Raw genomic sequence first — 13,330 nt, forward strand, 5'->3', positions numbered from 1 at the left:
AAGAGGTATGTTGTTGCTGTAGCACAAATACAACAAAACTACGGTCAGTTGGAGGTTGTCGGTTACTTGCTGCATCCACCTTTATTCTGCAAGTAAGCAATCTAATAAAGCTTTATAATATAAGAACACAGGAACACGCCAATTATTTACAGCACAAACGCGTAAAAATGGTGACTATTTTTTTACAAGTTGCTTTACGTTGCACCGACACAGATAGGTCTTATGGCGACGATATGACCGGAAAGGGCTAAGAGTGGGAAGGGAGTAGACGTGGCTTTAATTGAGGTACAGCCACAGCATTTGCTTGGTGTGAAAATGGAAAACCACGGAATACCATCTTCAGGGCTGCCGACAGTGGGGTTCGAATACACTATCTCCTGAGTACTGGACACTGGCCGCACTTAAGGAACTGCAGCTATCGAGCTCGGTAAATAGTGAATTGCAATAATCTTACAAGACAAACATTGTGCACTAGTTGGTCAGTTACGTTCTGAGGGCTGACTGCACTACTTTGTTTTCTTTTTTTTTAATAAAATTAGGCGGTTTCCAGGACATGATCTTTGTTTTACCACTTTGCCACTGTATTAGCACTGACAGCGCCTAGAAGCACATGGAGCGATGATACCGTGCATAACGAGCTACACCTAAGCTCGCTACAATGAGTTGCGCGTGTCGCCGAGCTTGCATTCTTTGCGAGCGTGCGATGTATGCTTTTGCTCACGTCCCCACTACTCGCCTAGCTCGTAGCTCTCCACACTCACGCTCTGATTGCTCTGTGTGTGTTCTTTTTTATTTTCTTTAGCGATAACTATGAACTGTTTTGCATTAAGACGTCGGTTGTTAGAAGTTAGCCATTTCAGCACATCCTGCAAGCAATATTTTTCATTAAATTCTTGTCAATTTATTTTGAACACTGAAATATATCTGCAAGATGAAGTACCGTAGCTTTTGAGTTTTTGTGTACGAGTACCATAACTGTCCCTTTCGAATACTACACTTCACTCCACTGGCTCATCGTACGACAACGGTTTTGGCAATGCTGAGCCAGTCAGTTTTGCAGATAAGACAACTCCGTACCGTGTCCTGTACCTCGTGGTCGCTCTCAGAGTACAGTGACAGCTACACTTGTGTGTATTATTGGCCTACTCAACAACCCATTAGGACATATATTCGGTTGCTCTTCCTTCATCTAAGGAACGTGGAACAGTCTTTTAACAGTCGTAAGTTTTATAGTCTGCCAGGTAGCATGTGCTACTGCGTTGTCTATAATGCAGTATATGATCCAACTGATGTTTGGAATGGGAATTAAAGGGCCATGCTTATAAGGTTCCATCGCGGCATAAGCATGCAGTTGAAGAGCGAAGCACGGGAATTCAACCAGGCATTCTTGCTATGTTGTTGACCTGGGACTCATCCTCGAATCGGTCCGATATTTTTGCCTGAATAAAAAACCGAAAATGGTACAAAGACATGGGAAGCTACCGTGTTCGTACGAGTCAAATAGCGTATATTTTGTGTATATTTGTTACGTGTGTGAATTATTTAACAAACCAAACCAAAACCAAACCCCATGGCACTACAGCCCTTGAAGGGCCTTGGCCTACCAAGCGACCACTGCTCAGCACGAAGGCCTGCAGATTACAAGGTGTCGTGTGGTCAGCACGACGAATCCTCTCGGCCATTATTCTTGGCTTCCTAGACCGGGGCCGCTATCTCACCGCCAGATAGCTCCTCAATTCTAATCACGTAGGCTGAGTGGACCTCGATCCAGCCTTCAGGTCCAGGTAAAAATCCCTGACCTGGCCGGCAATCGAACCCGGGGCCTCCGGGTAAGAGGCAGGCACGCTACCCCTACACCATGGGGCCGGCAATTATCTAACAAGCTGTAATATATTTTCAGTAGACATTTAATAGCGGTTTAATGAATGTTTGAATCGAAGTCAGTTGTTGAGTTAATAAATAGGCAAATGGAAATGTTTCATACCCTTACTTGGAGGATACCATTTCTCACTAAACGTTGGTTCTAGGACATTTTATTTTGACAAATAACGGTATGTTATATTGCAATTCTGGTATGCAGTCGTAGGAGTCTGGTTACATCCTGTACCGAGCTCGATAGCTGAAGTTGCTTAAGTGCGGCCAGTATCCAGTATTCGGGAGATAGTAGGTTCGAACTCTACTGTCGGCAGCCCTGAAAATGGTTTTCCGTGGTTTCCCATTTTCACACCAGGCAAATGCTGGGGCTGTACCTTAATTAAGGCCACGGCCGCTTCCTTCCCACTCCTAGCCCTTTCCCGTCCCATCGTCGCCATAAGACCTATCTGTGTCGGTGCGACGTAAAGCAACTAGCAAAACTAGTTACATCCTGTACGATACCCGTTTGGCTGCTGATATTCCACATTTTATTCATGTTTACGTCCCACTAACTACTTTTACGGCTTCGCAAAATCCGAGGTGCCGGAACTTTTCCCGTAGGAGATCCTTCACGTGCCGGTAAATCAGTAGACACAAGGCTGATGTATCTGAACATCTGCATATACCACCGGAATGAGCCGAGATCGAACCCTCTCCTGAGACAAGAAAGCCAGCGCTCTACCGTCTAACCACTGAGCCCAGCTGGCATCCTACAGCCTATAGCAAACTGTGGTGACCATTCTCTAATACGTAATTGAAATACATCTTAGCGTAGAGGTACCGACCCTCAGCCTGAGGTTTCGCGCTTAGTTCCCGGCTCGTCCAAAGACTTTAATCCTGAACTAAGGGCTGAAACGAGATTCTCTAAGCCTAATGAAAAGAGTCTGATATGACAAGGCAGAGGACCTAGTCATGAAAGTCAAGTAATACGGGTGATTATGTCGCCACGCCGACCACTTGCAAACCCAATAGTTGCACGTCATCTGGCTAGGTAGCAGTCTTGGTGGCAAGCCGAACATCTTAATGAACAATATGCATCAACAATTTTTACCTTACCGGGCGAATTGGCCGTGCGGTTAGAGGCGCGCGGCTGTGAGCTCTCATCCGGGAGATAGTGGGTTCAAATCCCACTGTCGGCAGCCCTGAAGATGGTTTTCCGAGGTTTCACATTTCCACACCAGGCAAATGCTGGGGATGTACCTTAATTAATGCCACGGCCGCTTCCTTCCAACTACTAGGCCTTTCCTATCTCATCGTCGCCATAAGACCTATCTGTGTCGGTGCGACGTAAAGCCACTAGCAAAAAAATATTTTTTCCTTGTAGCTCATTTTATGGCCAGATAAGAAGGGAATGAGCGTCCTTGTCTCTCTTTTGCAGACCGAGAGAAGAGAACAGCACTTCACTCCAGGCAAGTTTACTCCCATAAAGCTGCCCGACGGCCCACCACGCGACGGATGTGCACCCATCATGGAATTTCCACGACATCGACTGCGTCTAGTTGAAAAATTAGGAGAGGGATCCTTCGGAATGGTGAGTAAATCAAACAATATGATCTAATGAAAACATATATTTTCCATCACTTTACTCGTCATTTCATACACCAATGGTGATACGTTGAACATGTGCAGTATATTTGTAGGTTGAGTCTCCAGCCAAAAGGCGTAACACTTTCACTATGAACTGTTACGAGCAGCCTAGGCATCAATGAAGAGGTCTATTCGGGAAATGGGGAGCGTGGTACTTTCTTGTAGTTATTTCTCATTGAGCTAGAAATTGCTGTTGCACATGTCAGTCTGCCAAGTTCACTTAAATGTATACGCTAACTGATTCTACAAACCATAACTTCACAACATTCGTCACGGGGAGTGACTACATAAGGCGACGATCACTCACTCCTTAATCACTTTGAAACCGGAAAATCAGACTGAGATAGGTCGATGAAAGTAACAAACTTGTTCCAGCCCATATCAGAGGACCGTGCGGACCGTAAAAATTTTATTCTACAGGAAAGGGATCTGAGAAGTAGGGCTCTGTAAATAGTAGGTATCCTCGCTCGCCATTTAAATTGTTACCAACTCTCCATTGGCAGTTGATAGCCTAACGTCATATATCGCTACATTTTTGCTGCTCTCTACTCTAGCCATCAAGTGCAAAACTAATAGAATGTTAAAATACACGTTCTCGGTATTGATTTAAACGGCAACTTTAATATATACTGTATATCTTGTATATTAGTACATTATTCTTACCAAGAGTCGGCGGTAGTAATAGCGAGAAAGTTGATAATATATCGTCGCAGCTAGAGCAAAAGGTCATATCTGACAATGCTCTTCAAGTCCACTGTTTTCCTTAAGACTGGTCACGCCTCGCAGCCACAAATGGATATGCAGTCCATCAGAACAATTTTCGTATGCCAACGTGTAAAGGAAAAAGAACCTTAAGTACATTATACTGTAGGAGTGCGTAAATAAGTCATGCAAACATTCATTCCTAGAGTGCGGTACGGTAAGGTTCATTTTCGTTTACACGCGCGCATAGGAAAATGAACACAAATAATATTTTCTGATGGAGTAAATATCAATCAATCAATCAATCAATCAATCAATCAATCAATCAATCAATCAATCAATCAATCAATCAATCAATCAATCAATCAATCAATCAATCAATCAATCAATCAATCAATCAATCAATCAATCAATCAATCAATCAATCAATCAATAATGATCTGCATTTAGGGCTGTCGCCCAGGTGGCAGATTCCCTATCTGTTGTTTTCCTAGCCTTTTCCTAAATGATTTCAAAGAAATTGGAAATTTATTGAACATCTCCCTTGGTAAGTTATTCCAATCCCTAACTCCCCTTCCTATAAATTAATATTTGCCCCAGTTTGTCCTCTCGAATTCCAACTTTATATTCATATCGTGATCTTTCCTACTTTTATAAACGCCACTCAAACTTATTCGTCTACTAATGTCATTCCACGCCATCTCTCCGCTGAAAGCTCGGAACATACCACTTAGTCAAGCAGCTCTCCTTCTTTCTCTCAATTCTACCCAGCCCAAACTTTGCAATATTTTTGTAACGCACTCTTTTGTCGGAAATCACCCAGAACAAATCGAGCTGCTTTTCTTTGGATTTTTTCCAGTTCTTGAATCAGGTAATCCTGGTGAGGGCCCATACACTGGAACCATACTCTAGTTGGGGTCTTACCAGAGACATATATGCCCTCTCCTTTACATCCTTACTACAACCCCTAAACACCCTCATAACCATGTGCAGAGATATGTACCCTTTATTTACAATCCCAGTCGCTAGGAGGCGTGACCAGGCATAAGGAAAATAATGGATAGAAAGAGCATTGTGAGACATGACCTTTAACCCGAACAGCGACCATATTTGCCTCTTAATATACAATCTATATTCTTTTCGAGAAACATGATAAAAATTGATTATAAAGCAGTTTGTTGATATTACTATATCATCATCGTCGTCGTCATGCTTCGGATAATTATACAACCTGCACATTGCATATTTGAAGTAGTTTTATCAAAATAGTGCATATTCTGTGCTTTCCTCCTGTTAGGACATATCGTCGTTGAAGAAACAAAACCTCGTATGTCACTCTGCCCTCCTTATCCATGATTTCACATAAAACTGGTCACGCCCCCACCCACGTATGGGCATGCAGTCCAGCACAACAATTTTCGTTCTGTTCACTTTCGAACGCTTATGTGTAAAGGAAAATGAACCTTACCGTAGTGTACTGTAGAAATATATGTTTGCGTGACGTATTTACGCACTCCTGCAGTGTAATATGTTTAAGGCTGGTTTTACTTTACACGTTTACATAGGAAAATGAACACAACGAACATGGTTATGAAGGACTGCGTATCCATGTTAGTATTAATGTTATTGGCTTTATGTCCCACTAACTACTATTTAAAGGTTTTACGCCGAGGTGCCGGAACTTAGGCCCGCAGGAGTTCGTTTACGTGCCAGTAAATCTACTGACACGAAGCTGGCGTATTTGAGCACCTTCAAATACCACCGGACTGAGCCAGGATCGAACCTGCCAAGTTGGAACCGGAAGGCCAGCGCCTCAACCGCCTGAGACACTCAGCCCGGCAATATCCATATCTTGCTTGGAGGCGCGACCGGTCTTAAGGTACATAATGGATAGGAAGAGTATTGTGACATACGACGATATATTGGAATTATTCGGCATCTTGGGTGCAGACATCAGTTTTTTTTTCAGGACAATACTGAAACAATTGGAATGTATTTCAAACAACTTATGTGCTGGAATCTTGTGCATGACTCATACCGTATTCAAGAATTTGGGGTGTGCAGGTTATCGCCAGGTGGCTTGTTTGAAAGGTGGGTTGCGTGTTTAAAATGAATTATATTTTAATAGTAGCAAGATACCCATGCTTCGCTACGGTATTATACTGAAATTTATAATTGAATGCTTAACGTTTTATATATAATCCGCCGAAATTCGCGATGTGACTCGTTTTCTGAGAGATTACAGCGAAGTTCCTCCCATTTTTCAATCTTCCTTTCCAGCAATCGATTTCGTACATCCCCGGCTAGGTCCGGTATTCCACATGATAAGTTGGGTCCCTAAACCTTCGCCATCTACTCCCTTAAGCATTTTTAATATGGATCAAATCCTTGAGGAGATCCGGCCTGGTGTCGTCTTGGGTGCCTTGGCGGTACTGAACCCGCGGCCGGATTGCATTCGTAGTCATTACCAGGGTAGGACCCATTTCCAGCGCGTTCCGCACATTTTGACGACGGTCCAGAACGTTATTATTATTATTATTATTATTATTATTATTATTATTATTATTATTATTATTATTATTATTATTATTATTATTATTATTGATGTTCTGGACCGAACAGCAAGATGCTAGACCGCTACTTGGCGGTAAATTACATGTGCTGCAATTGTCATTGCCTACAATGTGACCAGCACCATTGTCGCGCCTAGGCAATTGCGCGGGTTTTCCGGCAATACGAATGATACACTTCCGTGCATTATTGACATTATTATAGAGGTGAACAATTGCACGGTCAATCTCATTCCTATCGTTTATTTCAAATATGTTTAAATTTTTATTTATATGCCAGGAGAATCCACTGTAATCTAACTTTCAGTTCTCGAAAGGAAAAGATGGCTCTTCAAAACGAACCCAGGAAAGATTAAAAATTATCGGTTTATGATCAGAATACGTGCATTATGAACAGTAAAATCAATTGGTCTCAACTCCTTTTTCACCCCACCGCCGTTAAGTTGTTTCACCTCCCCCCCAAAAAGAGAAGGCGTGCTTCTTTATGTTTAAAAGAGATTCCAAATACCAATGTTTATGTCTGTTACATTCAGTTTTGAGATATGAGTATCCCCATAAAATTAATTCACTTTTCTCACTTCATTTTACACTCCCCCCTCCCCCACCCCCGATGTGAATTTTCTGGCAAAAAATGCTCGTTTCTTTAATAGTAAATGATCTTCTAAATATCAATTACCACGACTCTAACATCTTCAGTTTTTGAGAAATGTGTCCTCATACAAAGAATTCAACTCATTTTCACCCCCGCCCCCCAGGATGATTTCCCCTCAAAAACGCTTTTTTCTTTGTTTTTCAAGGAGACGCAAATACCAATTTTCACGTCTGTAACAACTTTACTTTTTATTAGGTGTAAGTATCCGCACACAAATAATTCAATTAATTTTTCAATTCTTTCACCTCCCCCCCCCCCCACCTTCATTGGATTTTCCGAGAATACGTATTTCTTCACTTTTAAAACAGATTCCAAATACCAATGTACACGTCTCTAAAATGTTTCGTTTTTGAGATAATAGTACCTTCTTACAAATATATCAACTAATTTATCAATTTCCCTCCACCCCTTTAAGTGGATTTCCGGAAACAAAAACTATGTATTTCTTCATTTTTAACGGAGATGTCAAATACCAAATTTCACGACTGTAACATCTTCAGTTTTTGAGATATCAGTATCCTAATTAAAAGAATTCAACCCATTTTCATTCACTTTTACCTCCCCCCCCAACCCAAGTAGTTTCTACGAAAACAAAAAAATACATGTTTCTTTATTTGTAATAGAGATAAAAAATACCATTTTCACTTCTGTAACATGTAACGTTTTTGAGATATACTGTAGAATTGCTCTTTTTAAAATTGCTTTTTTTTTGCTATGGGCTTTACGTCGCACCGACACAGAAAGGTCTTATGGCGACGATGGGATAGGAAAGGCCTAGGAGTTGGAAGAAAGCAGCCGTGGCCTTAATTAAGGTACAGCCGCAGCATTTGCCTGGTGTGAAAATGGGAAACCACGGAAAACAATTTTCAGGGCTGCCGATAGTGGGATTCGAATCTACTATCTCCCGGATGCAAGCTCACAGCCGCGCGCCTCTACGCGCACGGCCAACTCGCCCGGTTTTTAAAATTTCACCCCCTTTTTAGTTCCCCTAAGTGGAGTTTCCAAAAACAAATCACCTATGTTTCTTTACTTTTACAGGAGATAAAAAATACCAATTTTAGGTGTGTAACATTTTACGTTTCTGAAATAGACTCTTGTTATAATCTTTCAAAAAATTCACCCCAATTTGTCACTCCCGTTTAACCCCCATTAACTGGATTTTCAAAAAACAAAAAATACGTGTTTCTTTGTTTTTAAATGAGATCCCAAGTAACAATTTGCAGGTGTGTAATATCTTCAGTTTATGAGATATAAGTATCCTCATTAAAGGCATTCAACCGCTTCCTCACCCTTTTTCACCACTCCCATTGGGGTTTTCCGAAAAAAATAATACTTGTTTCTTTATTTTTATAGGAGATCCCAAAATAAAAATTTCAGGTCTGTAATATCTTCAGTTTCTGCGATATAGGTATCCTGATTAAAGGCATTCAACACCTTTTTCACCATTTTCACCCCTCCCATTGGGATTTTCCGAATACAAAAAAATACGCGTTTCTTTATTTTTAGAGGAGATTCTAAATACCGATTTTTAGATCTGTAACCTTTTAATGTTATAAATATAGATACACTCATTTCAGAAATTCACCCCACTTTTCATCCCCTTAGCGACGGAATATCAAAAAATCCTCCATTAGCGAGCACCTACATTGTAATATAAATGTATCCTCAACATTTCGTTTCTTTATGTCCGTAGTTTTTGCTCGGCGATGATGAGTCAGTCAGTCAGTCAGTCAGTCAGTCAGTCAGTCAGTCAGTCAGGACATGTTATTTTATATACATAGATTGTTGTTTTTTACGTCCCACTAACCACTTTTACGCTTTTCGAAGTTGGCGAGATACCGGAATTTTGTCCTGAAGGGTGTGTTTACGAGCCAGTAAATCTACCGACTCCTGGCTGACTTTTTGGAGCATTTTCAAATACCATCTGACTCAGCCAGGATCGAACCTGCCAACCTGGGCACAGAAGCGCTCTATTTAAAACGAGCAACATCTGATCTACACAATCCGGTCATGTCACTGTCTACCTGCAACTTATTTAGGCAAGTAGCCTACTAATCGCTGGAATTCCACTTATAACAGGAAGGATGGACTTTTCGGCGTGTTGCTGTGGATCTCAATGTCTCTCCGTCATTTATTCAACGCTTGTGGAATCGCTACACTGAGACAGGCCAGTTCACAACGAGCGTTGGTCAAAGTCGTGGACGCATGACAACCCCACAGGATTACCGATATCTGGCCATCTGTGTGTTACGGCGTCGTTCAGCAACTGCCAGAGAAATGCAACAAGACATTAGGAGGGTCACTGGAGTCACGCTGTCTGACCAGACAGTAAGGAACAGGTTAAGAGAGGTGTCCTCACGACCCAGACGTCCTGTTCGAGTGCCCCGTTTAACGCAAGAACATCGCGCAGCTCACATTTTGTTTGCCCGTACCCACGTCAATTGGCAACTTCGCCAATTGAGACCTGTGTTTTTCACAGACAAGTCCATATTTCCCCTGACACAGCGTGATGGACGTCAACGTGTATTACGGAGACGCCGTGGTGAGCAGTACATGCCAAACATTGTCCAGGAAGACGACCGATTCGGACAAGGTTCTGTGATGATGCGGGGTGGCATCAGTATTGATGGCCGTACGGATCTTGTCGTCGTCCATGGTAGTAATCTTACCGCTGCGGGGTACATGCTACAGCATGTGTTAGTTGCTGCATACGGTGTTGGCCCCGAATTCGTAGTCATGTAGGCCTACGGCAGTGCCAGGGCTCATGTAGCGCGCATCACCAGAGCTGTCTTGCGAGAACTGGACATTCAAGAGATGGAATGGCCAGCAGTGAATCCTGACCTTAATCCCATCAAGCATGTGTGGGATAGGCTTGACAGAAGTGTTCGTGGGCGTCCTGTTCCACCGCAGACTCTCCAAGACCTCGAACAGGCTCTCATTGAAGAATGGGACCCGATACCACAATGTGACCTCCGTCGACTTATACGGAGAATGCCACGTAGGTGCCAAGCTATGATAAATGCTCGTGGAGGACATACACCATTCTGAAGCTCTCCAACTGTGATAAAATTCCACCCTGCAGGACTGTGATCACTTTGTTTTCGCCCATATTTGGACATTTCCGTTTGAGTTCTGAAAATGAACGCGAATCTATCGTTCTTTTGTATACTTCAACGGTAAAGAATTAAGGTTTAGTTGGTAATATACTTACCTTGGTGTGAGGTATTGTTTTGTGGAGCATGGCATACGTTCAAGAACATGTTGTCCTATTTCTTTAACTGTGTATTTATATACAATGTCCTTATATATACAATTAGTTCTTATCTGTTCTGCTTTGGTTGTGTTGAAACATGTCGTGTTTCAGAGCACATTACAGGTCTATGTTTTTGCTGCTTAACTTATAATGCCGGAGGAGAAGAGAACTGTTTATGATGTATTGAAAGCAAGAGTACGCGAGTACGCGAAGACATTTCAACACACGAAAATATTTTGCTTTTTATATGTTGTAGCACAGCCGTAATGGCTACTAAAACATATCAAAAACAACATCTTCAAACGACGATACAGAATAAATTAAACTGGTATACTTGAAACAAAAACACCGGCTTTCTTGTAACCACAGCTTAAGTTAAAACTGTACCAACGGCAAGCAAATTCAATGACTTGTGTAAAGCGTTTGCCTCGTCAAATATATCCTTCGTTAAGCTAAACAATAAGAACTTAATTTAGTTTCTGGGGGGATATACAAACAATCAGTCCCAGTTGAATCAACGATTAGCAAGAATGACGTTCCTGAACTTTATCAAGTAACGTTAGGCAAACTAAGGGAAAGGCGTGGTGGAAAATATATTTGGATCTCGCCAGATAAGATGAAATGAAATGAAATGGCGTATGGCTTTTAGTGCCGGGAGTGTCCGAAGACAAGTTCGGCTCGCCAGGTGCAGGTCTTTCTATTCGACACCCGTAGGTGACCTGCGCGTCGTGATGAGGATGAAAATGAAGATGAAGACAGCACATACACCCAGCCCCCGTGCCATTGGAATATACCAATTAAGGTTAAAATCCCCGACCCGGCCGGGAATCGAACCCGGGACCCTCTGAACCGAAGGCCAGTACGCTGACCGTTCAGCCAACGAGTCGGACGCCAGATAAGATAACGGACGTGGATTAAATATGCACATTTTATTTCGTACTTGGGATTAAAGGACATGAAGACGAGAGAGACAAATCATATCTGCTAACCATGGATGTGTTCCCTAACAGTAAGGTGAATCACTCAGCAGCTGTTGCAATTTTCAGTGATGAACTTGTTTTTTTCTGTGGCCATCACGAACCTTTACGATCACGTTCCCCCATCTTTTTTAACAATTTGCTTCACGTCGCACCTTCGCAGATAGGTCTTATGGCGACGATGGGATAGGCAAGGAAGCGGCCTTGGCCTTCATTAAGGTAGAGCCCCAGCATTTGTCTGGTGTGAAAATGGGAAACCACGGTAAACCATTTTCAGCGCTGTTAACAGTGGGATTCGAACCCACTATTTTCCGAATACAAGCTGACAGCTGCGTTAACTAGACTGCGCAGCTACTCGCTTGGTGATCATCTTCTCGTGGCCTGCACAGATACTGCTGCATCTTACATGTGCAAAGCCATGAGAGGTCTTGGGATATCATATCCCAAGATAATACACGTCACGTGTGTAGGAATCGACTTCATCGAGTCATTGAAGCAGTCCAGGCTTCATTTTCTGATGTAAACATTTTGATCTTTACAGGGAAAGGAATATTTTATGAGGCTCCACCTCGCAAGAATATGATTTGGATACAGTTGGTAACGTGCCGCTCCAGCCTTGACCAGTGCATACAAGATGTGGAACGTGGCTGGAAGCTCCTGCTTAATATGGCGATTATTTTGAAGTATTGAAGGAGGTACTTGAAGGCCTCGATTCTGAAGAAGTTGGGAGAAGATCAGTTTGACTTCAGAAGAACTATAGAAATACGTGAAGCAATCGTGACTTTACATCCGATCTTAAGAGAATATATTAAAAAAAGACAAGCTCACGTACACTTCAGTAGTAGATTAGTTTACCTAATTATAAATTATTATAGTGATAAGAATCAAGAGCTATGAAAAGAGGCAATGCTGCAATTTGCCTTCTCCCCTTTTCAAAAATACTGATTGGACAAGCTACTTGAAATTCTGAAGTTGAGCGGGATCGGATACCGAGAAAAAAAGATTATCTACCACCACTACAAAGATCAGTCTGCAGTGATAAGAATGTCCGAATCGTTGGCTGAATGGCCAGCGAACTGGCCTTCGGTTGAGAGGGTCCCGGGTTCGATTCCCGGCCGGGTCAGAGAATTTAGCCTTCATAGGTTAATTCCAATGGCCCGGTGCCTCGGTCTTTGTGCTGTTCCCAACATCTCTGCAACTCACACACCACATATAACACTATCCTCAACCACAATAATACGCAGTTACTTACACATGGCAGATGCCGCCCACCCTCATCGGAGGGTCTGCCTTACAAGGGCTGCACCCGGCTAGAAATAGCCGCACGAAATTATAAATTATTATAGTGATATGAATCAAGAGCTATGAAAAGAAGCCATGCTGCAATTAGCCTTCTCCCCTTTTCAAAGTTTATAGAGAACAGGTGGTAACGAAAATCAAAGAAGAATTTGGAATAGCAATCACAATTTAAAGAGGGGAACTAAAAACTCTGAGGTTTGCGATGATCGTGTTATTTTATCCGAGTCAACATGGAATATGGAGATATTGCTGAATGATATGCACAGAGTCTTGGAGAAAGATCACAAGATGAAAATAAATAAATCCGAAACAAAGGCAATGAAGTGTACTCGAACGAAGTTAGGTGTCGTAGGAAATATTAGATTAGGAAATAAAG

The 13,330-nt window shown here is 42.2% G+C and overlaps 1 protein-coding gene across 1 annotated transcript in view; it reads left to right on the top strand.

Moving 5' to 3' along the window:
* Nucleotides 1-13,330, top strand: part of LOC136863499 (discoidin domain-containing receptor 2) — a 770,412-nt gene that overhangs the window by 569,477 nt on the left and 187,605 nt on the right. The window contains exon 10 of the mRNA XM_068225966.1: nucleotides 3,293-3,445. Coding sequence (XP_068082067.1) covers nucleotides 3,293-3,445 — 153 coding nt within the window. The remainder of the gene's footprint in view (nucleotides 1-3,292; nucleotides 3,446-13,330) is intronic.

The sequence above is a fragment of the Anabrus simplex genome, chromosome 2 (genome assembly GCF_040414725.1).
Source record: "Anabrus simplex isolate iqAnaSimp1 chromosome 2, ASM4041472v1, whole genome shotgun sequence".
Classification (NCBI taxonomy): domain Eukaryota; kingdom Metazoa; phylum Arthropoda; class Insecta; order Orthoptera; family Tettigoniidae; genus Anabrus; species Anabrus simplex.